The following is a 25,541-nucleotide window of genomic DNA, read 5'->3' on the forward strand; positions in this document are numbered from 1 at the left end:
AAGGAAAAGATCACAACACTATTCACAGCATCACTGTTGAAGAGGTGCAAGCAGTATCAGCCAACATGATCCGACGTGCCCAAAGGTGGATAGACATAAACAGGGACCGCTTTCACCATCTGTTGTGGGTAAATGAATAAAAACAATCCACTTGCTCGTTCATCTTGTCATACTATCACCGGAGGAAGGCTACTTTTCCGTGGCCCACCCTGTATAAGGTAGTGCCTAAGTGCTTCAAGTTTCAATTTATTTGATATACCGTAAATACAACCACAGTTAGTCTAAGAAGTTTACAATAATAATATATTAAAAACAAAAATTAAAAAGACATAACAAGGTAGGCAATAAACAAAAACAAAAATGCAACCAACATACAAACAAAAATGGGTACAAAAAAGGGGGATAAAGAAAGGGAAGGGTACAATAAAAACAAAAAAGTTGGGGAAGGGAAGGAGTGCAACAAAAGGGAAGGGAAGTCAAAGTGAAATTCTGCCCAAACAATTAACAATATAAGCTAAGAAGTTGAGAAGAAAGGGTGATCCATAGCACGAGTAAAATAAGAAAAAAAGTCAAGAGAGGAAAGCCAAAGAAAAATAGTATGACTTCAATTGCGCCTTAAAAGTCGCAAAAGATTTTTTGATGCGGAGATAGTAGGATAAGGAATTCCAAAGGGTGGGGGCCATAATGGAGAAAGAGGAATTCCCATGAAAATCGAGAAATAATTACCAAAATGAAGGGACAATCAGTAACTTGCTGAGATGAACGTAATGTGTTCTTTGTGGTGAATATGGGACCAGAAAACTGTATAGGAAAGAAGGAAGACCACTACATAGTTTATAATGAGTGAGAATGTTGTATTTGAAAGGAACTGCAAGGGGTGGGGAGTACGTATGGACAAAGCATGGGTGAGCCATGTTACCAAACAGCATGAGCAGTTTCTAGAATATTATCAGTGGTGCATGTTGTCTGGTGCACATAGGCCAGTGTCTTATCAAACATTTTTAGCTCTGGCACACTAAATGGAGCAAATATTTTTCACAGAACATTATAATTGAAATGATAAAATTGCAAAACCAATAAAAAATAAATTTGAGAGTTATTTATTTCAAATTCTTTAAGCTATGTTTGGATAATTGTAACAATGGTGAAACTAAGAATTGCTAATGCGATGGATGTGCTTGTTTTTGAGTGCAAATTAACTGAAAACATGGCTCGATAGTTGACAAGCAAATATGCATTTCATCAACAACCATCTGAAGTCATTCTCTTTTTTCCAATTTAACTTCTGTCAGAGCTGGAAATCCAAGTTCACAAAGATAAGAAAATCCAAATGATAAAGCCTTGATTGCTTTGTTGCTCAAATTAGCATAATTACTGCATTAAAAATAAAATTACTTGCCGTTATTTTTCAAGGACCAATCACAGCCGACGACATCCTCCTCCTCATCCCCATAACCAATAACCATCCAAATATTGCCAAAAAAATCTCAAACAATATAGATAAAATTCAAACCTGGGCAACGAACAAGTTGAAACTGAACGCCACTAAGACCAAAGCCATTTGTTTCCGCACCGCACAACAGAATGTCATACCTAACCTCACTCTTTCATCAGGCATCACTCTCATAATGGAAAAATCTACCAAGGTACCAGGCTGTATCTTAGACGACACTCTCACAATGGAACCACAAATATCTAACCTTTGGAAAAAGACCATCTACACTATGCGTCAACTATGACTCACAAGACCATACTTCCACCCACACCACTTTGTTCTGATCGTTCAGATGATGGTCCTACCCCAAATGGACTATTGCAACTCCGCCTACCTTGGCATCAACATCACTCTTATCCACAAACTACAACTCATCCAGAACATAGCCGTTAGACTAATCTACAAATTAAAGAAATTCGACAATTACAACCTTCATCAGGCAACTACATTGGCTCCCAATATCATCCCGAATAATCTTCAAGTCATCATGTATCCTACACCAGATCCTATACGGAAGCTCAGCAGCCCCTCTCATCCAATTATTCTCTAATGTTTGGTCAACATCAAAAAGAATCCTTAAGAGTCCAACTAAACCTACCATCCACAAAATATCTCAACTATAAACAAATTTTCCACTCTATGCTAACTTATCTGGGTGTAAAAATCTGGAATGGCCTACCAGAAGTTATCAGGAAAAAGACAAACTACACTATATTCAGAAAAAACCTGAAGACTCACCTTTTTGACAACTATCTCAGTTTCTGCAAAGCATCTCCTACATCTAAGTCCCTCCTCTTATCTCTCCATGTCCTCTTCCCCTCCTTCTTTTCCCCTTCCTCTTTGATCTGTCGACTTTAGCCTATATAGGTATGTTGCGACTCACAAATGGAAGATTAGATTAGATCAAAGAATGATGCTTGTCTGGGCGGTTGTATCCTTATGCACATAGACGCTCATAACATTGATAGACTCTTGCATAAGCGATATACATGTCATCTGTTCTAATGTATACTTACGAAGGGAATTTTTTAAAAATAAAATACAATTCTGGAATCTCTCATGGCATACCCGGAATCTCTTCAGGACACACCACTGTGTCGTGGCACACAGTTTGAGAGACACTGACCTAGGCACATCCACTTGGCACCAGTGTGGTAAGTGATCACCATCTAACTTTTGGTGCACATAAGTGGGTTTGTGCTGGTATTCTACAGCAGGAGTGCCCACACTTTTTTGGCTTGTGAGCTACTTTTCAAATGACCAAGTCAAAATGATCTAACAACAATAAAGTTTACAAAAACACAAAGCACACTGTACGCAGAGAAAATGTTAATTATCATTTGTATTCGGGGTATTTTTCAGATAAATATGCAGTCACCTCAGTAACAATTATACAAAAATAGACAAAATACCCCCTCCCTTTTTACTAAACCACGATAGCGGTTTTTAGTGCAGGGCGCTGCGCTGAATGCCCGACGCTGCTCCCGACACTCATAGGCTCCCTGCGCTAAAAAACACTATTGCGGTTTAGTAAAAAGGGGCCATAGTGCAAAATATAGACAGCAGATATAAATTTTCAAAATGGACACATTTTTATCACTAAATTGAAAATAAAATCATTTTTCCTACCTTTTTATCTGGTGATTTCATGAGTCTCTGGATGCACTTCCTTCTGACTGTAAATCCAATATTTCTTTCTTTCTGCTGCTCTCTTTTCTGTCTCTTTCTTTCTCTCTCTCCCTGCTCACCTCTTTATTTCTGTCTTTCTTTCTCTCTCCCCCTGCCCCCCTCTTTATTTCTGTCTTTCTTTTTCTTTCCCCCTGCCTTTCTTTCTCTCTCCCCTGCCCCCCCAGCCATCACGCTGATTTCTCCACCCCCGATTCTCTCTCTCTCCCTGCCCCCCAAAGCCACCATGCTGATTTCTCCCTGCTTCCTTGAGCCAGGCCTGGCGTGCAAGTGCCAGGCCCACAAGCCTTCCCCCACCTCAATTCTGACGTCGGAGAGGAAGTTCCAGGCCAGCCAGGTGAAGGCTTGTGGGTCCGGCACTTGTACGCGCCAGGCCTGGCTCGGGGAGGCAGGAACAACAAGATCGCAAAAGCAACACGATCAACTCGTGTTACCTTTGTGATCTACTGGTTGATCACGATCGACCATTTGGGCACCCCTGTTCTACAGCATAGGTGCGCCTAAGGGCTGTTACAGAAGTGCTGCTGAGTGCATCCCATTATGGCACCTACTTCTCAGCACCAAACAAGTATCACTTACGTATTCAAACAGTTAACTGTATTTTGTGCACACACTTTTCAATGCATTGTTTCAGCTTTCATGTCATAAAGCTTGAGGCTCTGTTCCTACAACTCCTTCTACAGAGCAGACATGTGACTTCAGAATGGCTGTGTTAAATCTAGTTCCTTAAAATTAAACACGTTTTCATTACAATCAGAAGGTGAGTGCAGTAAACCAGCACAATGCTTGCTAATTAGTTCAGTAACATCTCTCCATACGCAAAGCACCTGGCATCTTTTCCAGTGCAAGAACGTTCCAATTAATGATAGTCTATTTTTTTTTTTTGTTAGGCAATAATAATTTATTTTAAGTAAATAATTGAACTGATCCATTTTTTACAATGTCAGCAATATATAATGTAAAATACAAAAATAGGCTATTATCTTTGTCCACATTTTTAAGGTACGATACAGGCATATGTTCCTTTAATAAAATGAATTAAACAGCAGAAACTCATTCATGGAAAGTCACGTGAAAGTATCCAAAACCTTCCTTCTTCTTTCAGAGCACATCACTTCTAGGAACCAAGGATGGAGCAGTGTTATCCATCGAGTATTCCAGTGGGTATAGTACACAAGTACAGTGAGAAAGAAATTAAAAAAACAACAACCAGGAGTGCTGCCTATATAAAAGTTTCATGTGGAATATGACACACTTTTCGGGTGTTTCTGCGTCAGAAGGGAGTCAATATGAAAACTAATTAAAGGAGACTAAAAGACGGTGTCTCAGATATTAGCTGTTATCTAAAAATACACCGACACGAATGCACAGTCACTAAGGCGCAGGTTCAAACTGCTCTGGTTGCTGAGTTCTAAGTTCTCCGATGCAGAATTCATTCAAAATATGTCACAGAGTAGAGAATCATTAATGATTTAAGATAAGTGAATTTTAGAAGTTTTGAAAATCTAATATGAAGAGAGAAGCTGTGATTTATTGCTTCACCAGCACACAGGGGGAACACAGATATTTTTGAAAATTGGATGATTGACGAAACCTGTTAGCAAAGGCTGTGAAATGTGAGCTATGCCTTCGTAGTTCGGGGTTCATTTCTTCACTAACATTAGTTAAAAGATTTGGATTTACTTTATACAAGAATTAATCTGAACTAGGCTGGATTGGTTACTGTTCAAATCTACAAGAGGCATCCAATGATACAATTACTCAACACAAAGCCTAAACGACTCTTTGTATTTTAAATACTGCTGGAATGATGATTACCAAGGAATGGGACGCATTTGTAACAGCTGCTTCTTTGTATAGATAACATTTTAAAAAAAAACCCAGCAGCTGCAGTATGAATAATAAACCCAGGAGTTTCTATACAGCTGAAGAGAAAATAAACACTTCTGTGCATTAATATTCAGGAACTAATCTATAAATGCAATTTTATAAAGCATTTTCTGCATGTAAGTACAGTAGACTCTCTGTTAACCAGAACTCAAGCAACCCCCCTCCCCCCCAAAAAATACAGTAATACTTTTAATGAAAATGAAAATAAAATCAATTTCGCTACACTCATGTCACCCCTCTCCTTAAGAGTAAAGAAATTGACCCTGGAAAATCCACAAAGAAAGAAGTCTAAGAGAAACAAAAAAATCCACTGTGGAGAGACAATGTTCTTGAAATGGAGTTTATTAAAAAAATAAACATAGCAATTCGCATAAAAACCTTAAGGACCTAGTCTGCTGGGAGCGCTGGACCCAACATGGTTCGTGTTTTGACAAGAGATTCTTCCTCAGGGGTCCCTGCTAGTCCTAGGGTGAAGAGATGTGGAAAAGCTAAACAATCCAAAAGTGCAAATTCATAGAAGCTCCGCATGAGACACGCTTCAAAAACCAGATCCTTAAATCACTTCACTGGCTCCCTATCCACCTTCGCATACAGTTCGAGTTCCTATTGCTGACCTTCAAGTGTATTCATTTTGCTGCCCCTCAATATCTCGCCTCTCTCCTTATACGCCTCCCAGAGAACTCCATTCCTCAAATAAGTCGCTCTTAGCTTTACCCTTCTCTTCCACTGCCAATTCCAAACTTCGTTCCTTTCATCTAGTTGTCCCTATGCCTGGAATAAATTATCTGAGTTTGTCCGCCAATCCATAACCCTACTCCCCACTGCCCACCAACCCAGACAGCAGATTAACTGTTCCCCTTAACCGTATCCATGACATCCTGTTTGTCTGTCTTGTCTGTTTAGATTGTAAGCTCTTTAGAGCAGGGACTGTCTTCTTTCTGACTCTGTACAGCGCTGCGTACATTTGGTAGTGCTATAGAAATAATAAATAGTAGTAGTAATCAATAGTAGTAGTAATTTCTGGTGGAAACTTGGCACTCAACACCTGAGTATGCCTACCACATGTCCAGTAGTTTGTCTGGAAGAGTTTATAGTATGGCATGGGGTATAGTATTAGTTAGGCCTATTTTTAATAGTAACTCTAAGCAACCAGAAACTACATTTATCCAGCATCTACCAATCCGCATGAGTGCCGGTTAACTGAGAGTCTACTGTAATGCTTTATTTGTGGAAATGGCTCTTATAAACTTGTGCAGGTGCATATACAGTACACATAGATGAATATTTTACAAAATTTCCTGGATTCTATATACAGCAACCAAATTTGAATATGTACAATCCCAAGATGTGCATGCAGATTAATTGCCTGATGTCAGTAATTGGATGCCAACCACCAAGTATAGATGTTAATTGGCACTCATTAATATTTGCACAAGCATTTGGCTGCTTGCTGTTCTATAAGGCAGTGCACCTAACTCCCACAGTGTGAAAATCTGCATGCACAGCTACAGAATATTAGGTCTGTGCACCTAACTTGGATGCCAGCATTTACACCGGGCATAAGTCTCGCGCCCAAAGTTCCGCGCTTTAGAGAATAGCACTTAGCAGCAATTTTTTTCTGGCATCTAATTTTAAACAATAAAGACCAACGATTTCCCACTACTATGAAAAAGTGCATAAACAATACACTATATAACTATTACTGGAAAGGCCTCAGTCACAGAGCCTACGCAAGTCATAGACACTGACTACAAAAGTCCGCGAAGTTTTCCAGCTCCTTAGCTCCAATCATTGGCCATATTCCAGTCACTAAACTATTTATTGCAATCACTTATATTTTTATTTTGTTTTATCTTTTTTTCTCCTTTAAATAATTTAATACCTATCAATAACTTATTCTAAAAGAATCGCTAACTTTTAGTTAGCGATTCTTTTAGAATAAGTTATTAAGAACATAAGAACATAAGCAGTGCCTCCGCCGGGTCAGACCATAGGTCCATCCTGCCCAGCAGTCCGCTCCCGCGGCGGCCCAAACAGGTCACGACCTGTCTGAATCACCAGAAGGGGCCCCCTTGCCACCTTGGTTTCCCATTGAGTCCTATCTTCCCATCGAAGTCCTAACCCTCCGGTCTTGCACATGCACGACCTGGTTGGGTTTCTATACTTACCTGGTTAGCTTTCTATACCTGTGTTACATCCCAGCACCTCTCTCAGTATCCCACGATCCCTTTACCCCTCAGGAATCCGTCCAATCCCTGTTTGAATCCCTGTACCGTACTCTGCCTAATCACTTCCTCCGGTAGCGCATTCCTGGTGTCCACGACCCTTTGGGTGAAAAAAAACTTCCTTGCATTTGTTTTGAACCTATCTCCCTTCAGTTTCTCCGAATGCCCCCTCGTACCTGTTGTCCCCTTCAGCCTGAAGAATCTGTCCCTATCCACCCTCTCTATGCCCCTCATGATCCTGAAGGTCTCTATCATATCTCCCCTGAGCCTCCTTTTTTCCAGAGAGAAGAGCCCCAGCCTATCCAACCTCTCGGCGTATGGGCAGTGTTCCAGCCCTCTTACCAGTTTCGTTGCTCTCCTTTGGACTCTCTCAAGTACTGCCATGTCGTTCTTGAGGTACGGCGACCAATATTGAACGCAGTATTCCAGATGTGGACGCACCATCGCTCGATACAATGGCATGATGACTTCCCGCGTCCTGGTTGTTATGCCCCTCTTTATGATGCCCAGCATCCTGTTGGCTTTTTTCAAGGCTGCTGCGCATTGCGCAGATGGCTTCAGTGATGCATCCACCAGCACACCCAAGTCTCTCTCTAGACTGCTGTCTCCCAGCAATGCCCCCCCCAATTTGTAGTTGAACAACGGGTTCTTTTTCCCTATATGCATGACCTTGCATTTTTCCACGTTAAAGCGCATTTGCCATTTGTTTGCCCAGTCTTCCAGCTTGTCCAGGTCCCTTTGCAGGTCCTCACACTCCTCCCTGGATCTAACTCTGCCGCACAGTTTGGTATCGTCTGCAAATTTTATAACCTCGCACTTTGCCTCCTTTTCCAGGTCATTGATAAATATGTTGAAGAGTAATGGCCCCAGCACCGATCCCTGTGGCACACCGCTCGTGACTCCCCGCCAGTCAGAATATTGTCCCTTTACTCCGACCCTCTGCAGTCTACCCGACAACCAGTGCTTGATCCATCTGTGCACATACCCTCCCACCCCGTGGTTCCACAGCTTCCTAAGCAGCCTTTCATGTGGCACCTTGTCGAAAGCCTTTTGAAAATCGAGGTAAATGATGTCTATGGGTTCCCCATTGTCCACCCGACTGCTTATTCCCTCAAAGAAGTTCAAAAGGTTCGTTAAACATGACCTTCCCTTACAGAATCCGTGCTGGCTTGTTCTCAGTAGGCCATTTCTCTCGATGTGCTCCCAAATACCATCCTTGATCATAGCTTCCACCATCTTCCCTATAATTGAAGTCAGGCTCACCGGCCTGTAGTTCCCGGGGTCACTCCTCGATCCCTTCTTGAAGATAGGTGTGACATTCGCCAGTTTCCAGTCCTCTGGTACCTCTCCAGTTTTCAAGGATAGGTTGCAAACATGCTGGATTGTGCCCGCTATTTCTTGTTTTAGTTCCTTCAGAACCCTTGGGTGGATCCCGTCTGGGCCCGGCGATTTGCCGCATTTTAACCTGTCTATCTGTTTGAGGACATCCTCCTTACTTACCTCTATGTGCTCCAATTTTTCGGCCTGTTCCCCACTCATGAGCTCCTCCGAGTCCGGTATATTAGATGTGTCTTCGCTCGTGAAAACCGACGAGAAGAACGTGTTCAACCTCTCAGCTACCTCTTTATCCTCCTTAATCACTCCCTTCCTATCCCCATCGTCCAACGGCCCCACCTCCTCTCTCGCTGGTCGCTTCCCCTTTACGTAACTGAAGAATGCCTTGAAGTTCTTCGCCTCCCTGGCCAGCCCCTCTTCGTAGTTCCCTTTTGCTTTTCTAACCTCCCGGTAGCATTCCTTTTGGCATTTCCTGTGCGCCTGGTGATTTTCCTCCGTTGGGTCCTTTTTCCATCTCCGGAAGGATACTTTTTTGTCATTTATTGCCCTCTTTGCTTCTGTTGAGATCCAAACCGGGTCCTTTGATCGCTTGTTCTTGCCGCCTTTCCTGAAACTGGGGACGTACATTCTTTGTGCTGAAACTGGTAGGTGTTAAATTGGTGTTAAATAGGTGTTAAATTATTTAAAGGAGAAAAAAAGATAAAACAAAATAAAAATAAAAGTGATTGCAATAAATAGTTTAGTGACTGGAATATGGCCAATGATTGGAGCTAAGGAGCTGGAAAACTACGCGGACTTTTGTAGTCAGTGTCTATGACTTGCGTAGGCTCCGTGACTGAGGCCTTTCCAGTAATAGTTATATAGTGTATTGTTTATGCACTTTTTCATAGTAGTGGGAAATCGTTGGTCTTTATCGTTTGTAGTATTTTCCCACTTAGGGAGTTCAGTGTAGTATCTAATTTTAAACACCATTTATAGAATCTGGCCCAATATGTGCAAAGGGGTTCCTGGGGAGGGGGCACAGCTGCTGTGTACGAATGTGTGTACAAATCCTGTGTACACACATGCAACATTCACTTCTGTCTTGGAGCAATTTGTGCACTTCTGAGCGTTGCTCTAGGAACATATTTTGTATTCATTCGCGTCTATATTGTCTTTATAAGACAAGCACATTTTTGACAATTTTTTTTTTCAATTTTGAATTATTTATATATAAACAAACTTAATAACATAAGAGAGAGGCTTTATTCCTTATAGCCTACTCCCCTCCAAACAGCCACCGACTCCCCCATGAAATTCTCACCTAATTCACACACCCTCCCCTTTCCCGCCCCAATCAAGCCATCCATAAACATTTATTTTATTATTCATTCAATTTTCTATACCGTTCTCCCAGGGGAGCTCAGAACGGTTTACATTAATTTATTCAGATACTCAAACATTTTTCCCTGTCTGTCACGGTGGGCTCACAATCTGTCTAAGGTACCTGGGGCAATGGGGGGATTAAGTGACTTGCCCAGGGTCACAAGGAGCGGCGTATTGAGGCTGTAGCTTTTAACCACTGCGCCACACTGAGTATATATTCTGATGGACTCGCATCAGAATAAGAACATAAGAACATAAGAAATGCCTTCTCCGGATCAGACCTAGGTCCATCTAGTCCGGCGATCCGCACACGCGGAGGCCCATTTAGGTACTCCTTTATGGAGACCCGGTTTTCCCATATCCCTCAATATGATTAGCAAGAAGGTATGAATCCAACTTGCGTTTGAAACCCAGAACAGTAGTCTCCATCACAACCTCTTCCGGGAGAGCATTCCAAGTGCCCACCACTCGTTGTACGAAACAGAATTTTCCGATGTTAGTCCTGAACCTGCTGCCGCTCAGTTTCAGGCTATGACCTCTTGTCCATGTCACATCTGAAAATGTTAGTAATGCTAACATACCCAGCTCCCCAAACATCATATTTGCAAATTATTTAAAATGAGACTCCTCATTCCTGGATTAAGAGACTGTATACAGGGGTTCCAAATTGCCAAAAAATGTTTCCTTTGACAATTTTTATAAGCACCCTCTTATAAAATTACCCCCCCCCCCATTGATTTTCTAAAGAGGACATGGCCACTATTGCAATTTGTGCGTGTTTCGGCCTAATTGGCCTGCCTCAGGAGCCTTATTTTAGCACAGGCGGGGAAGAATTAGTGTCCTTCGAGAAGTTGTTCTCACTTGTGATAACACTGCATTCTGCAAAATATATTGTGCTAAAATAAGGCTCCTGAGTTAGGCCAAAACACGTGCGTGTCAAGCCACTGCACAAATTGCAATAGTGGCCATGTCCTCTTAAAATCAATGGGGGGTACACTTGTGTTTTGAAAGTCTCCACTGTTTGCTTGTTCGCTAGATGGTGGAGGTGACTCTCCTGGTTTTTCTTGCCACTATTGCAATTTGCCAGTTCTGAATGCAATACGATAAATTTTGCATTATAATTCAAACAGCCCCTTCCAGTCTACCCTTAAGACATAGCCACAGGTTGGCAATAGTAACTTCAGACTGCACTGCCTTCTTTACTCAGGAACTCAGTTTCTTTTGTGCCAGTTTTTGGCAGGTGTTACCTACTGAAATAAGGGCTAGATTCGCTAAGCAAACCAATCGTGTGACCTGATTTCCCTCCAACTCGATTCACTAACCTGTGTACCGATCCGATCCTGATCCGTGCATGCAAATGAGGGGAAACAACATGCAAAGCAGGAAGGACGTGATTCACTACACACACCGACTGGCTGGCCGGTCAATAAACAAGCGACTGGTGAGGACCAGTCGCTTGTGTAAAAAACTGCTCCCTGCCCCATCAAAAGTGCCCTGCTCTCTGATGTTTCTCCTTCTCAGAACAGCACCGGAGGCTAACCCTTACCCTGTTCTTGCCGCCCCGACTCTCCTGCTCTCTGCCGCCCTTCCCCGCAGTGCGAGCCTGTGGTTTTAACCCGCGGGGCTGCACTGTGGGCAAGGGCGGCAGAGAGCAGGAGAGTCAATAATTATGCCTACTTAGCTATGGGGACTCGCCGGGGCTGAGTGAACTTGAGCGCCACTAACCCCAGGAGAAGCGTTTTCGTGCTTGCAAAGTTCACAGAGAGGAAATGCTGATGCAGGCCAGGACTCCTGAGGGCTCGGATGAACAGGCAGGACAGTAAACGCATGCGCAGACCATCTACAGGCAAAGTAAATGGTCTGTGCATGCGTCAGGATGGCTACACAGCAATCCGTGCCGTCAGATGGGGGCGTGCCTCTGATCGCCCCCATTTGAATATTCTCCCTTTGTGAATTGGTCGGCTTGCCGTGGATCAGCCATGGATCGGGCAAGGAGAGGCAGGTTAGTGAATCTAGCCCTAAGTTAACTTCTATTTGGGAAGCATTTTAAACTTTGGCTCTTTAAAAAGTATTATTTTCAGACTTGTAATATTTTTTATTCTGTTTTATTTAATGATTTTGCCATTTTTGTCACAACCCCCAAAACATGGAATTCCCTCCCTATTTATTTAAGGGAAGAACGCAATCTAGACAGATTCAAGAGCAAGTTAAAAAGCTTTCTTTTTCTTTTTTGATAGCTAGAAAGCTTGATTAGGAGCCTCAATTGAATCCTATTTCTAAACTTTTTTGAAGCCCACCGCACTCACCCCTCCTATTGTTTTTTCCCCATAAGTGTCTTATTTACTATCAATAACTTGCATTTTTCTCCCCATCTTATCCGTTTGTTTAATATGTTTTGTCAGTTAGTTCTATTCGTTTGTTTTGTTTCCCCCAGAAATTTGTAATTTTATTGTTTTGTACATCGCTTAGAATTTTGAATAAGCGATTAATCAAATTTATAATAAACTTGTGAACTGCCCTGTGCAGTATATTGCCTATGTGTCCCTTTGTAAACAAGGTCCTCTTGAGTAAAACAAACCTTCTGAGCATTTTTCAGCTGAACAGTCGTTTTCTTGGATTCTGTAAACGGAAGACTGTAGTGAATCAATCAGTCGCCCCCCTTTGCAGGTTCTGGATGAGCTGCCGAGACTTCGATTTCTGCCAGCAGTGCAGCTGAAGTATCTTTACAAAGAGACACGATGGCTTCTGTTCTTTGTTTCCCTGGTCTCTCATTATTGCATTTTACTATCTCATCGGCAGTTCTACAAACCATTTTAATATGAGCTGTTAACATGTCCAGCTTCTGTGCTCCCAGCCACATGTCTCCAATGTAGACAGAAACTAAAAATATCAAAGCAGCTGCAAAAAAAAAATAAAAAAATCAGAATGCACCATATATCGTATTTTAATCATCTTCCTAGCATTTTCTATTTCACAAGACATTTACATTGTTGTTTAAAGATGAGCTTTGAATTTTTTGGCCCAATATTAAAAAAAAAGAAATCCTGATTCTCAACTTGTGCCTTAACCACCATTCTTTTTTTATTTTTATAAATCTTTATTAAGTTTTAAATATTAACAGTGCAACACACAAGTATAAGACCACATAACAAGTCAAAAAAGCACATTCAACTTACATCTAATATAATAAAATGGTAGGCCATGCATGCGCACTCAAAAATCGTGTTCCCTGATCCATCGCGGAAACACGAGTGCGCATGCGCGCGTTTTATGTCACCACATCAGCCTCCCTGCTCTCCACCTCGCGCCGCTGCTAGCCACCGATCTCTGTTCTTCCTGCACCATGGCACGTCAGGCATGTCCGCCGCCGGCCTCCAGCTCCTGGGGGCCGGCGGCACGAGCCGCCCGGCAGGTGCTGAGGCCCCGTCTTCCGCTTCCGCGCTACATGGCGCCGCTAGACCCGGCCCTACACTCAGATCCGCGAGCAGGGTTGCCATGGAAACAGAGGGGATAGGGAGCTAAACAGAAATTTAAAAAAACAAACAAACAACAGTGGACAAGGACAGAGACACACAGACACTCACAGAAGGACAGGGGGCTAAAGAGACAGATTGAAAAAAATCACAAAACACAGAGGACAAGGAGAGAGAGACACACAGACACTCACAGAAGGACAGGGGGCTAAAGAGACAGATTGAAAAAAATAACAAAACACTAAGGAGAGAGAGAGAGACACAGGAAACAGCCAAGGAGACAGACAACAAAAGAGAGACAGTGGGCAAGGAGACAGCAAAAAAGCACAGTTACTTACCGTAACAGGTGTTATCCAGGGACAGCAGGCAGATATTCTTAACGTATGGGTGACGTCACCGACGGAACCCCGGTACGGACACTTTTAACTAGAAAGTTCTAGTTGACCGCACCGCGCATGCGCGGGTGCCTTCCCGCTCGACGGAGGAGAGCGTGGTCCCCAGTTAAGATAAGCCAGCTAAGAAGCCAACCCGGGGAGGAGGGCGGGTCCTAAGAATATCTGTCTGCTGTCCCTGGATAACACCTGTTACGGTAAGTAACTGTGCTTTATCCCAGGACAAGCAGGCAGCATATTCTTAACGTATGGGTGACCTCCAAGCTAACAGAGGAGGAGGAGGGATAGTTGGCCATTAGGAAAATAAATTTTGTAACACAGATTGGCCGAAGAGTCCATCCCGTCTGGAGAAGGCATCCAGACAGTAGTGAGTAGTGAACGTGTGAACTGAGGACCAAGTGGCAGCCTTGCAGATTTCCTCGATGGGCGTGGAACGGAGGAAAGCCACGGAAGCAGCCATAGCTCTGACTCTGTGGGCCGTGACAGCACCTTCCAGTGAGAGACCGGCCCGAGCATAACAGAAGGCAATGCAGGCAGCAAGCCAGTTAGAAAGCGTCCATTTAGAGACAGGGCGACCTAAACGGTTAGGGTCGAAAGATAGAAAGAGCTGAGGGGATGAGCGGTGAGCCCTGGTGCGATCAAGATAGTAAGCAAGGGCACGCTTACAGTCCAGCGTATGCAGCGCCTGCTCCCCAGGATGAGAATGGGGTTTGGGAAAAAAGACAGGCAAAACAATGGACTGGTTGAGGTGAAAGTCCGAGACCACCTTGGGAAGGAACTTAGGATGGGTGCGCAGAACCACCTTGTCATGGTGAAAAACAGTGAAAGGTGGGTCGGCAACCAGTGCATGCAGCTCACTAACCCTCCTGGCAGAGGTGATGGCAATGAGGAAAAGCACCTTCCATGTCAGAAATTTGAGTGAAGTAGTGGCAAAAGGCTCAAACGGAGGTTTCATGAGGGCTGACAAAACCACATTCAGGTCCCAGACGACTGGAGGAGGCTTCAGAGGTGGTTTGACATTGAAGAGGCCTCTCATGAACCGGGAAACCAGGGGATGAGCCGTAAGAGGTTTTCCGAGGATAGGCTCATGGAACGCAGTGATGGCACTGAGGTGGACTCTGATGGAGGTAGACTTGAGGCCAGCGTCGGACAGAGAGAGCAAATAGTCCAGTACAGTTTCCACCGCCAATGAGGTGGGATCGTGGTGATGCAGTAGACACCAAGAGGAGAACCTGGTCCACTTCTGATGGTAACATTGGAGGGTGGCCGGTTTCCTGGAGGCATCCAAAATGCGACGGACAGGCTGAGACAGATTCTGTGGAGAGGTCAGCCCGAGAGAAACCAAGCTGTCAGGTGGAGCGAGGACAGATTGGGATGTAGTAGAGACTGATGTTGCTGCATAAGTAGAGTAGGAAACACAGGAAGAGGAATGGGCTCCCTGGAGCTGAGCTGGAGCAGGAGAGAGAACCAGTGTTGGCGAGGCCACCGAGGAGCGATGAGAATCATGGTGGCATTGTCTCTGCGGAGTTTGAACAACGTCCGCAACATCAGAGGAAGTGGAGGGAAGGCATAGAGAAACCGACCCGTCCAATTGAGCAGGAACGCATCCGGGGCCAGACGATGAGGAGAGTAGAGTCTTGAACAGAAAAGGGGCAGTTGATGGTTGTGAGGAGCTGCAAAGAGGTCCACCTGAGGAGTGCCCCACCGATCGAAGATGGAGTGGAGTGTGGTCGGATCCAGAGTCCACTCGTGAGGTTGAAGGATGCGGCTGAGATTGTCGGCCAGGGAGTTCTGTTCGCCCTGGATGTAGACAGCCTTGAGGAAGAGATTGCGGGCCATGGCCCAGGTCCAGATGCGGATGGCCTCCTGACAGAGGAGGGGAGAACCGGTGCCGCCTTGCTTGTTTATGTAATACATGGCGACTTGGTTGTCTGTGCACAGGAGAAGAACCTGAGGGTAGAGAAGGTGTTGGAAAGCTTTGAGTGCATAGAACATGGCCCTGAGTTCCAGGAAGTTGATATGATGTTGACGTTCCTGAGGGGTCCAGAGACCCTGTGTGCGAAGTTCTCCCAGGTGGGCTCCCCATGCGTAGGGGGAGGCATCCGTGGTGATGACCATGGAGTGAGGAGGTAGATGAAAAAGCAGACCCCTGGAAAGATTGGAGGAGTTCAACCACCATTGAAGAGATCGCTGAAGAGACGATGTCACACAGATGGGATGAGAAAGAAGGTCCGTGGTCTGAGACCATTGGTGGGCTAGAGCCCACTGAGGTGTTCTGAGGTGGAGTCGTGCCAGAGGGAGCACATGGACCGTGGAAGCCATGTGGCCCAGGAGGACCATCATCTGCCGAGCAGGGATGGAGTGATGAAGGAGCACCTGGCGGCAAAGATGGAGCAGGGTCTGTTGACGGTCGGAGGGGAGGAACGCCCTCATCAGAGTGGTGTCAAGAACAGCTCCAATGAACTGAAGTCGCTGTGTGGGAAGCAGATGCGACTTGGGGTAGTTGATCTCGAACCCCAGAAGATGGAGGAAAGAGATGGTGTGTTGAGTGGCTTGTAGCACAAGCGGAGACGTCCAAGTAGGGGAACACCTGGAGGTTGTGAGACCTGAGGAAGGCCGCCACCACAATAAGGCACTTGGTGAACACCCTGGGCGATGATGCGAGGCCAAAGGGTAGCACTTTGTACTGGTAGTGATGGTGCTGTATCTGAAACCGGAGGTAGCGACGTGAAGTCTGATTGATTGGAATGTGAGTGTAGGCCTCCTTGAGGTCTAGGGAACATAGCCAGTCGTGTTGAGAGAGAAGAGGGTAAAGCGTGGCAAGGGAGAGCATTCTGAACTTTTCCTTGACCAGACACTTGTTGAGGTTCCTGAGATCAAGGATGGGACGTAGGTCTCCTGTCTTCTTGGGTACCAGAAAGTAGCGGGAGTAGAATCCCTGACCCCTTTGGTCTTGGGGGACTTCTTCGATGGCATTGAGAAGAAGGAGGGATTGAACCTCCTTGAGAAGGAGGAGGGTTTGAGAGGAGTGAGAAGCAGACTCTATGGGAGGATTGACTGGTGGAAGAGTCTGGAAGTTGAGAGAGTAGCCGTGGCGAATGATGGTAAGGACCCACTGGTCTGACGTGATGACCTCCCAACGGCTGAGAAAAAGTTGCAGGCGTCCTCCGATAGGTTGAGGAAGAGGTAACACTGGTGAGAGACTGGCTATGCCCTGGAGAAAGGAGTCAAAAGGGCTGAGAAGGTTTTGACTGAGGGAGAGGCTTGGCAGGTTGATGAGATTGGGAGCGAGCCTGAGTTTGCTGTTGCTGACGAGGTCGGCGAGGTTGTTGCGGAGGTGGATGAAGAGGTCTGGCTGAGAATCTGCGTTGGTATGAAGACTGCTGTCTATAGGGGCGAGCAGGCGGAGTCTTCTTCTTCGGTTTGATGAGAGTATCCCACCTGGTCTCGTGAGCAGAGAGTTTCTGGGTGGTGGAGTCTAGGGACTCTCCGAAAAGTTCATCACCAAGACAAGGTGCGTTAGCCAGGCGGTCTTGGTGGTTAACGTTGAGGTCAGAAACTCTCAGCCAGGCCAGACGTCTCATAGCAACCGCCATGGCCGAAGCTCGAGAGGTGAGCTCGAAAGAATCATAAATAGAGCGCACCATGAATTTGCGGAGTTGGAGCAGACTGGAAATGTGTTGTTGGAAAAGAGGGACCTTACGTTCAGGAAGATACTTTTGTAATGAAGAGAGTTGTTGAACCAGATGCTTCATGTAGAAGGAGAAGTGAAAGGTGTAATTATTGGCTCTGTTTGCAAGCATTGAATTTTGATAAAGGCGCTTGCCAAATTTATCCATCGTTTTGCCCTCTCTGCCAGGAGGGGTAGAAGCATAAATACTGGATCCCTGGGTTTTCTTCAAGGTGGATTCGACAAGAAGAGATTCATGGGGTAGTTGGGGTTTGTTAAACCCCAGGATAGGGATGACCCTGTAGAGACTATCCTGTTTCTAGGGGCCCCCGGTACCGAGAGAGGGTTCTCCCAATTCTTGTAGAAAGTTTCCCGTAAGATGTCGTGGACGGGTAACTTTAGAAATTCTTTGGGGGGTTGCTCGAAGTCTAGGGCATCTAAGAAAGCCTGTGACTTCTTAGAGTCAGATTCTAATGGGATAGAGAGAGCCGCTGACATTTCCCGAAGAAATTTGGTGAACGAGGATTGTTCAGGCTTGGAACCGGTATCGATTGTGGAGGGCTCCTCGTCGGTTGAAGAAGCCTCATCGTCGGCACCGGGTTGGGATTCTTCCCAGAGGTCCGGGTCCCTGACGTCGGTGTGTATAGGACGGGACGGTGGTGTGGATGGTTCTGCGTGGCGAGTCTTAGAGAGAGATTTGCCAGAACGCATGGAGACGGTACCGGGGGAAGAGGAGCGGTGCCGGTCTCGGGGGGCTTGGCGACGGTCCAGATGTCGGAGAGGATCGGCATCAGAGTGTAGTTGCACGAGAGGGTTGATGGGTTCCGCCGCGAGCACCGGCATGGACGTGTTTAATGGTACCGATGGAGTCGACTCCGGTGGTATGGTGCGAGGCTCAGGCCGGTCCGGTACCGGAAGGAGCGGGGCCAATATTGTTGGCAACAGGTGCTGTAGTTGTTGCTGTAGCTGCTCCTGTAATTGAGTTTGGAGTATGGCCGCTCCGTGCATCCACAACCCTCTCTGAAAAGACGTATTTCCTTGTTCCAGAGCTTTCTTTCAATTGAAAGACTTGCCTCCTGCGCATTTATGCCATGGAGACATTCAAATGTCGTGAAACTAGGAGTGGAAATGTCCTATGGAAATGGTGGACTCAATTTGATTCTAAAACGTACTTTTATTTGTCCCCCAAAAATGGCTCAAAAGCTCAATGACTCGACATGTACATGTCTCGGCTCCAGTGTTTTTTTCCTTTTTATTTGATTACTCATAGCTGTATATTAGCATCCTGGCATCAAGCCCACGAGTCGATATTCTTGTTTGAAGATTCACAAGACTCCTGAAGCAGGCCAGTTTGGCCGAAACATGTACATGTCGAGTCATTGAGCTTTTGAGCTGTTTTTTTTTGGACAAATAAAAGTACATTTTAGAATTAAATTGAGTCCACCATTTCCATAGGACATTTCCACGTTTTTGAGTTTTACATTTTTAACATTCAAATGTCTCCATCATATCTCCCTCTCCCAGCTTTCTTCCAAAGTATATATACAGTACAGAGACATTTAAGTCTGGCCCCATAACCTTCAAGATAAAGACCAGTGACCATTCTGCCTTCTGGACCAAATCCATTCTGTTTATATCTTTTTGAAGGTGCAGTCTCTAAAATTGTACACAATACTTTATATGAGGTCTGATCAGAGAATTTTACAGAAAGATCACCTCCTTGCTCTTGGTGTCTAATTTTCTCCCATACTCACAAGATTCCTTCTGGCTTTTGCCATCTCTTTTTTCTACTTTTTGGCCACCTTAAAAGATCGTCACATACAATCACTCCCAAATCCCACTCTTCTTTCACAAAAAGAAATACTGTACCCTTTGTACTGGGGCTTGTAGGCTAAATGTATAACCCTGCAATTTTTTGCATTAAATCTTAGCTAGAAAAATCTAGACCATTCTTCAAACTTCACTAGGTCCCTCCTCATGATATCCAGACCATCGGGAGTGCCTCCCCTAGTGCAAATTTTGGAACCATTAGCAAAGATGCAAACCTTACCAGACAGTCCTCCAGCAATATTGCTTACAAATTTTTTCCCACCCAAGTTCACAAATCTCTTGAAATCTATTAGGGAACCTGGACCACAGGTTAGGAACCCCTTGATGAGGTCATTCTTCTGCAGCAGTAGCATCAGAGCAGAATGGCTAATAACTACCATCTCATCCCCCTTACCCCTTGATCATCTTCCCCAGAAAAGACCAATCACGCAGAGTTTTCCCCTGTCCAACCTCCAACACTATCCAAGAAATTCCTGCTAGTCCAGTGAACTCCCCCACCCTTCCCAAAAATTCTTGGTAGTCCAAAGAAGTCAAACAGAAAACCTGTATGACGCACTACTAGCAACACAAGCAGCAAAACTGGATAACCAAATCACCAACCTACTGATAACCACCCCCGAATACAAGATCTTCAGAAAAGAAATAAAAACGATATTCTTCAAGAAATCACTGAATCACTCTTAACATATCAATTACCTTCGATCCTCCTGCTTTCACCCCGCCCCACAGATACTATCAGTTCTTCTCAACTTCTCTTGAATTCACCAATGATTTTCTACTGTAACCCACCATTTATAACTCTTTTGTAATTCGCCTTGAACCACAAGGTAATGGCGGAATAGAAATCTCTAATGTAATATAATGTAACTAGTCTTTAAGCCCGTTACATTAACGGGTGCTAGAATAGATGTGTAGACTTTTAGCACAATGGGGCGCTGAGGCATTTATTTATTTCTGTCCCATGTCCAGCATTACCCCTTCCCTGCTCCCCCTGTCCAGCAGTAGCCCTTCTCCCTTCTTTTTACCTCCCCCCTCTCCAGTAGTACCCCTTCCCTGCTCCCCCTGTCCAGCAGTAACCCCGCTCCCTTCCTTTTACTTACCCATATTCAGGCTCCCATTTCCCCTTTTACCTTCCCTATTTCCACCTTTTTCTCCCCATCCAGCATCATTCCATCTTCTCTCTCTCTCTCTCTGCTATCCCATCCAGCATGCTGCTGTCTCTGTCTTGCCCTCCATCAAGAATCACCCCATCTTTCTCTATATATTTCTTCCCTCATCCATCACCAATTTATTTGTCAATCCCTAGTATCCCTTCCCCCTCATCCAACATAGCTCCCTTTGTCTCTGTTTCCCCTTTCCAACATCCAGTGTCATCCTTTTACAACATTTCAAGTTCAGTGACAGAGCAGCAGTAGTATCAGCTGTAAAAAGAAAGTCCACTTGCTGCAACTGGAAGTGGCCCTTTCCCCCTTCTCAGTTCCTTCAGCAGTACTGCTCCCAGCGATCATCTTTGCCGCTTCACTCGAGCCCGCTATCGCGATGCAGCAGTAACTGCACCCTCTGCCTGGGTTTCTGCAGCGCCTGCACCCGGGTGCCCACACCACCCTTCACTTTCTCTCCTCCTATCACCCAGATCCCTGGGCCCTCTCCTCCCGGTCTGGCTCTCCCCCTATAGCGCTTCACGGGAGGAGTGGGGTCACACAAACTATAGCGCGGGAGCGGCCGCTCTCAACCGTCCCTTGGGCCCACCCTGGGTTACAGCCCGGTAGCCGAGTACCCGACCCTTTACCTGCTCTTCCTGGTCTGCCCCGAATAAAGAGAGAGAGAGAGCAATCTACAATCAAAAAAGGCTACTGAGGATCGCGGCCGGCTGTAGCGAACCTCACAGGCGCTAAGCACCTCGGTAGCACGTTCCCTCTGATGCGATCCGGTGGGGAGGGGGGGGGGGGGAGTGTGTTCTTACAGGGAACGATTGCGGCGGCGGTGAAATATATTAATACTGTCAGTTGTCCGCTCTCAGGCTTTATCCAAGACCAATACAGCGGTGCCTACAGCTCATGGAAAACGGACGCGCGCGATGGGAGTGCGCATGCACGGCCTAGCATTTTATTATATTAGATGATGCCTTCCCCTTCTCACGTACTTTTAAAAAAAAGGCATGTGTGATGCCCACTCGCACCTGCCTCTTTGCTTTCATCTCCAAATAAGACAGTACCTGGGATACACTGTGCAGAGTCAATCTGCAAATCATCAGATAATTTTTCCTTTATTTGAGATTATCTCTGAGAAAACATGGCTAAAGTCACCCACAAAAAGTTTTTAATGAGTTCTATTAGAGCAAACAATTTGGAACATGACAGCCTAACCCCATTCTTTTGTGTAAAAATTTTTTTAAAAAAGTTACAAAAATTCAAACATGTGACTGCGTTTGAACCTAGGGCATGAAAAATTGGCCAGTCTCAAAATTTTGGATCCGCAACTTTAGTCATATTTTCCCAGAGATGGTCACATTTGGTAGTCTGAATGGAGACTTACCAAATATGGGAAATTTCCCTTATTTGACAGACCGACCCTGCGTGGTGCATTAGGTTATCCAGTTTACTGCAGCCTAAACTTTTCTTCCCCTCTTTTTTTTTTTTAAACAATTTAAATTCTAAGGAGAAAAACTGTATATAAGTATAGATATTTAAAAAGTGCTCATTGTAACCACTAGGGAGGAAAAACTAAGAGCTCCTTTTACTAAGGTGCGCAAGCATTTTTAGCGCACGCAGGAAATTACTGCACGCTACGCTTCTAGAATTAACGCCAGCTCAATGCTGGCGTTAAGGTCTAGCGTGCGCTATTCTGCGCGTTAAAGCCCTAGCGCAGCTTAGTAAAAGGAGCCCTAAGTGTTGGTTAGCAATAAAAATCAATTAAGCACAATTAAAGGCTTCCTTTCAGACTGGCACTGCCTCAGGACCTTTATTTTTAAGATAAAAACTTTTACTAACAAAGGAGGAGACCCCACAGGCTCTCAAAGCTGTAGTCTTTCCCTGACTGTGGCAAGGCGTGCAGCTGAGGCACCTCTAATTAAAATTTGGGGAGGTGCTGGAAATGGGGGGAGGGACTCAACCACTCGAGTGGCACCCCCTCAAGTGTGGCACCCCCCTGAGGTCAGACAGACCCCTGTAAGTGCTCCACAAGCACTGTACGGACTGCAAAAAAGACTACTAATCAGATCCAACAGGCTCTAGCTAAGAAGAGGAAAGACTGCACAGGCGTAATTACCACCCTCCACCTGCTGGAGACTGAGAACAGACTGATTATAGATGGGACTGCACAGCCCACTTGGACTACAGCCAAAAGCCAATGTGTTCTCAGTCTCCACCTGCTGGCAGAGGAGCGTAAACCCATCTGTCTGTGCCGGTCTGGAGGGACGAGAAAGAACTGTTTGTAACTATAGATATTTATAAGCGGGTAAAAAGTAGGAACGATTACCTTTCTTGGTTTTGTTGTCATCATCTGCAGCACGGAGGCACATTTCTTTCACAAGCTGATGACGAACAGTCTTGCCGCAGCCCTCAATATTCAAGAGCTTGATCATGATGGTGTTAAAAAGATGCAGAACATCAGAGTCTGAAGTCCCACCAGCACTTTTACAGACTCTGCCGTAAAGCTTAAAGACGCAGCTCCTTAATATGTGGTCTTTGAGCAGCTCTTCCACCACGACCCCATTTGGCAAAATGTTCACGTGAAACCACTGGAGAACTGTATATATTCTGGGAATGGTCAAGTTGTGCTTAGTCGCACACTTCAATACCCACTTTGCCACCAGAGAAGCAGCTGCACTCTCCAGTGTGCTTGCCTTATTCTTGGAATCTGCAGTCTCACATGGCTCAGCTAGAGGTCCCACTGGCTCCCAGTGTAGCAATATGGATGCCAGTAGGTCCCTGCAATTCTCCAAGTGAATCAGTTCTACCTTTGAGTCCAGTTCCTCTTCTCCTTCCACCACAATCCTCCTCCTGTTCTGCTGAGATGGTGGAGGCTTATTCCTCTCTTTAATAGTTTCTGGAAGAAAGTACATAATTTTCTAACTTATTTACAGGACAAATGAGAGGATTTTTTGCATCACAATGGTCAATACATGCAGCAGCCCCTTTTGTTTTAGTCCTCCGCTAAAGCTGTGATGCGTGGATATATTATAGCTTATACTAGTGCAAGAAACTGGAGAATAATGCAGGGTATATTGACGATAGAGAAGCAACTTAACCATGAAGACATTTATTCAGAATCCTATTGCTAATAATAGACATTTCACACACTACCCAAGTAATGTTGGATTCCCTAATTCATGAGCGTATCACCAGAATGTTGTTCTATCCTAGAGGTAATTTTTTAAAGTGGGAAGTTGTTGGCTCAGGTAATCAAAACATGGGGAGAGTCACAAACTCCCGGTGGATCACTAATCAATATGAGGAGACAGCCAGTTTATTTATCAATTATTTCAAATCCTTATGTGCAGCAGAATCATCTAGTACAATGACAGGTATGTGCGATGCAGAAATAGAAGATGAGATTAGATATCATAGCATATTTGAAAAAGTCAGATGTCCCATGTTGACCTCAGATGAAGTATCGCATTTAAACTGTACTCCTCTGCTCCTACTTGCTTTCAAAACTTGTAGGAAGTCTATCAACCTGCAAAATATTTGAGATCTGATGGGGGGGGGGGGGTCGCTCATCAGTTTAAAAGAAAATGGGATTCGTCATGTAAAATCTAGGATATCTATTTTCTCAATTGCCAGTAAGAATCTCTGGAATTCTATTCCAGGTATGAGATTATGCAAAGATCGTATGTCTTTCAAGAAATTGTTAAAAACACAATTGTTTGTAGATGCCTTTCTCTAACTCTGTGGTTATTATTTGTTTTAGATTTGAAAAATTCTGTATTAAGTAAATTTTATGGGGGAGACTTGACTTATTTGTTTACTGCATTTTACAATGTTGGTTTGTGTTTGAAATTGTGGATGTAAATGTTTCTGTACATCGCTTAGATTTAAGCGATTCCTAAATTTTTTAAAATAAATAAATAAACATGCCCATCACTGGTAAAGAGATGGAACAAGCTATTTACCCCCTGAAATTGGGTTCAGCTCTTGGTCCTGATGGCTTTTCATGAGAATTTTATAAACAATTCCAGGGCTCTTTGCTGGGATCCTTACAGGCATATTACAGTGGGGTGAAAGAGGGTGGTTCCTTTCCATCGCATGAGGATGTGGCTCTGATTACTAAGCTTGGTGTTTCTGTAGAGTTAGTATCATCAAAAATAGATGGCTTCAATATATAGAATTTATGAGTGAAGGCAATAATCCATCAATAGTCAACTTAATTCGAGCCACACTCTGCTGTGCTTAGATATTATCAATATCACTTATTGCTTACAGAAATCTCATAGATATTTATTCATCTCATATATATTTTTTCATCTCTTCCTGGATCACTGTTGAAATATTTCATCAGACTTTCTATGGCAGGGGTGTCAAAGTCCCTCCTCGAGGGCCCCAATCCAGTCGGGTTTTCAGGATTTCCCCATTGAATATGCATGAGATCTATTTGCATGCACTGCTTTCATTGTATGCTAATTGATCTCATGCATATTCATTGGGGAAATCCTGAAAACCCGACTGGATTGTGGCCCTCAAGGAGGGACTTTGACACCCCTGTTCTATGGCCTCAGCGGCTACACTGGGGCGTCCTGTTTCATGTAACCACAAGTACTAGGGGTCACTCGGAGAAATTGAAAGGGGACAGGTTTAGGACAAATGCTAGGAAGTTCTTTTTTACCCAGAGAGTGATGGACACATGGAACGCGCTTCCGGAGGTTGTGATAGGCCAGAGCACAGTACAGGGGTTCAAGGAAGGTTTGGATAAGTTCCTGAAGGATAAGGGGATTGAGGGGTACAGTAAGAAGCAGAGGTAGGTTATATAAATGGTCAGGAACCACTTCACAGGTCATAGACCTGATGGGCCGCCGCGGAAGCGGACTGCTGGGCGCGATGGACCTCTGGTCTGACCCAGTGGAGGCAACTTCTTATGTTCTTATGAGTAGCCAGCCTCCTCATTGGCCTATAGAACAATTTTCTCAACTTTGCATATAATTTAAATAAATATATAGATTAGATTTAATGAAAGACTTATCTC

General features: G+C 44.6%; 1 protein-coding gene across 3 annotated transcripts in view; it reads right to left on the reverse strand.

The window, feature by feature from the left end:
* Positions 1-11,638: 11,638 nt before the first annotated feature.
* URB1 (URB1 ribosome biogenesis homolog) overlaps positions 11,639-25,541 on the reverse strand; it is a 152,823-nt gene continuing 138,920 nt past the window's right edge. For all 3 annotated transcript variants that reach the window (XM_033949919.1, XM_033949918.1, XM_033949920.1), the window contains 2 exons: positions 22,839-23,408; positions 11,639-12,894 (listed from right to left, as the gene is read on the reverse strand). In XM_033949919.1, the coding sequence (XP_033805810.1) occupies positions 12,644-12,894; positions 22,839-23,408 (821 nt within the window). In that variant the 3' untranslated portion in view covers positions 11,639-12,643. The remainder of the gene's footprint in view (positions 12,895-22,838; positions 23,409-25,541) is intronic.

Source organism: Geotrypetes seraphini, chromosome 6 (assembly GCF_902459505.1).
Source record: "Geotrypetes seraphini chromosome 6, aGeoSer1.1, whole genome shotgun sequence".
In the NCBI taxonomy this organism is placed as follows: Eukaryota; Metazoa; Chordata; class Amphibia; order Gymnophiona; family Dermophiidae; genus Geotrypetes; species Geotrypetes seraphini.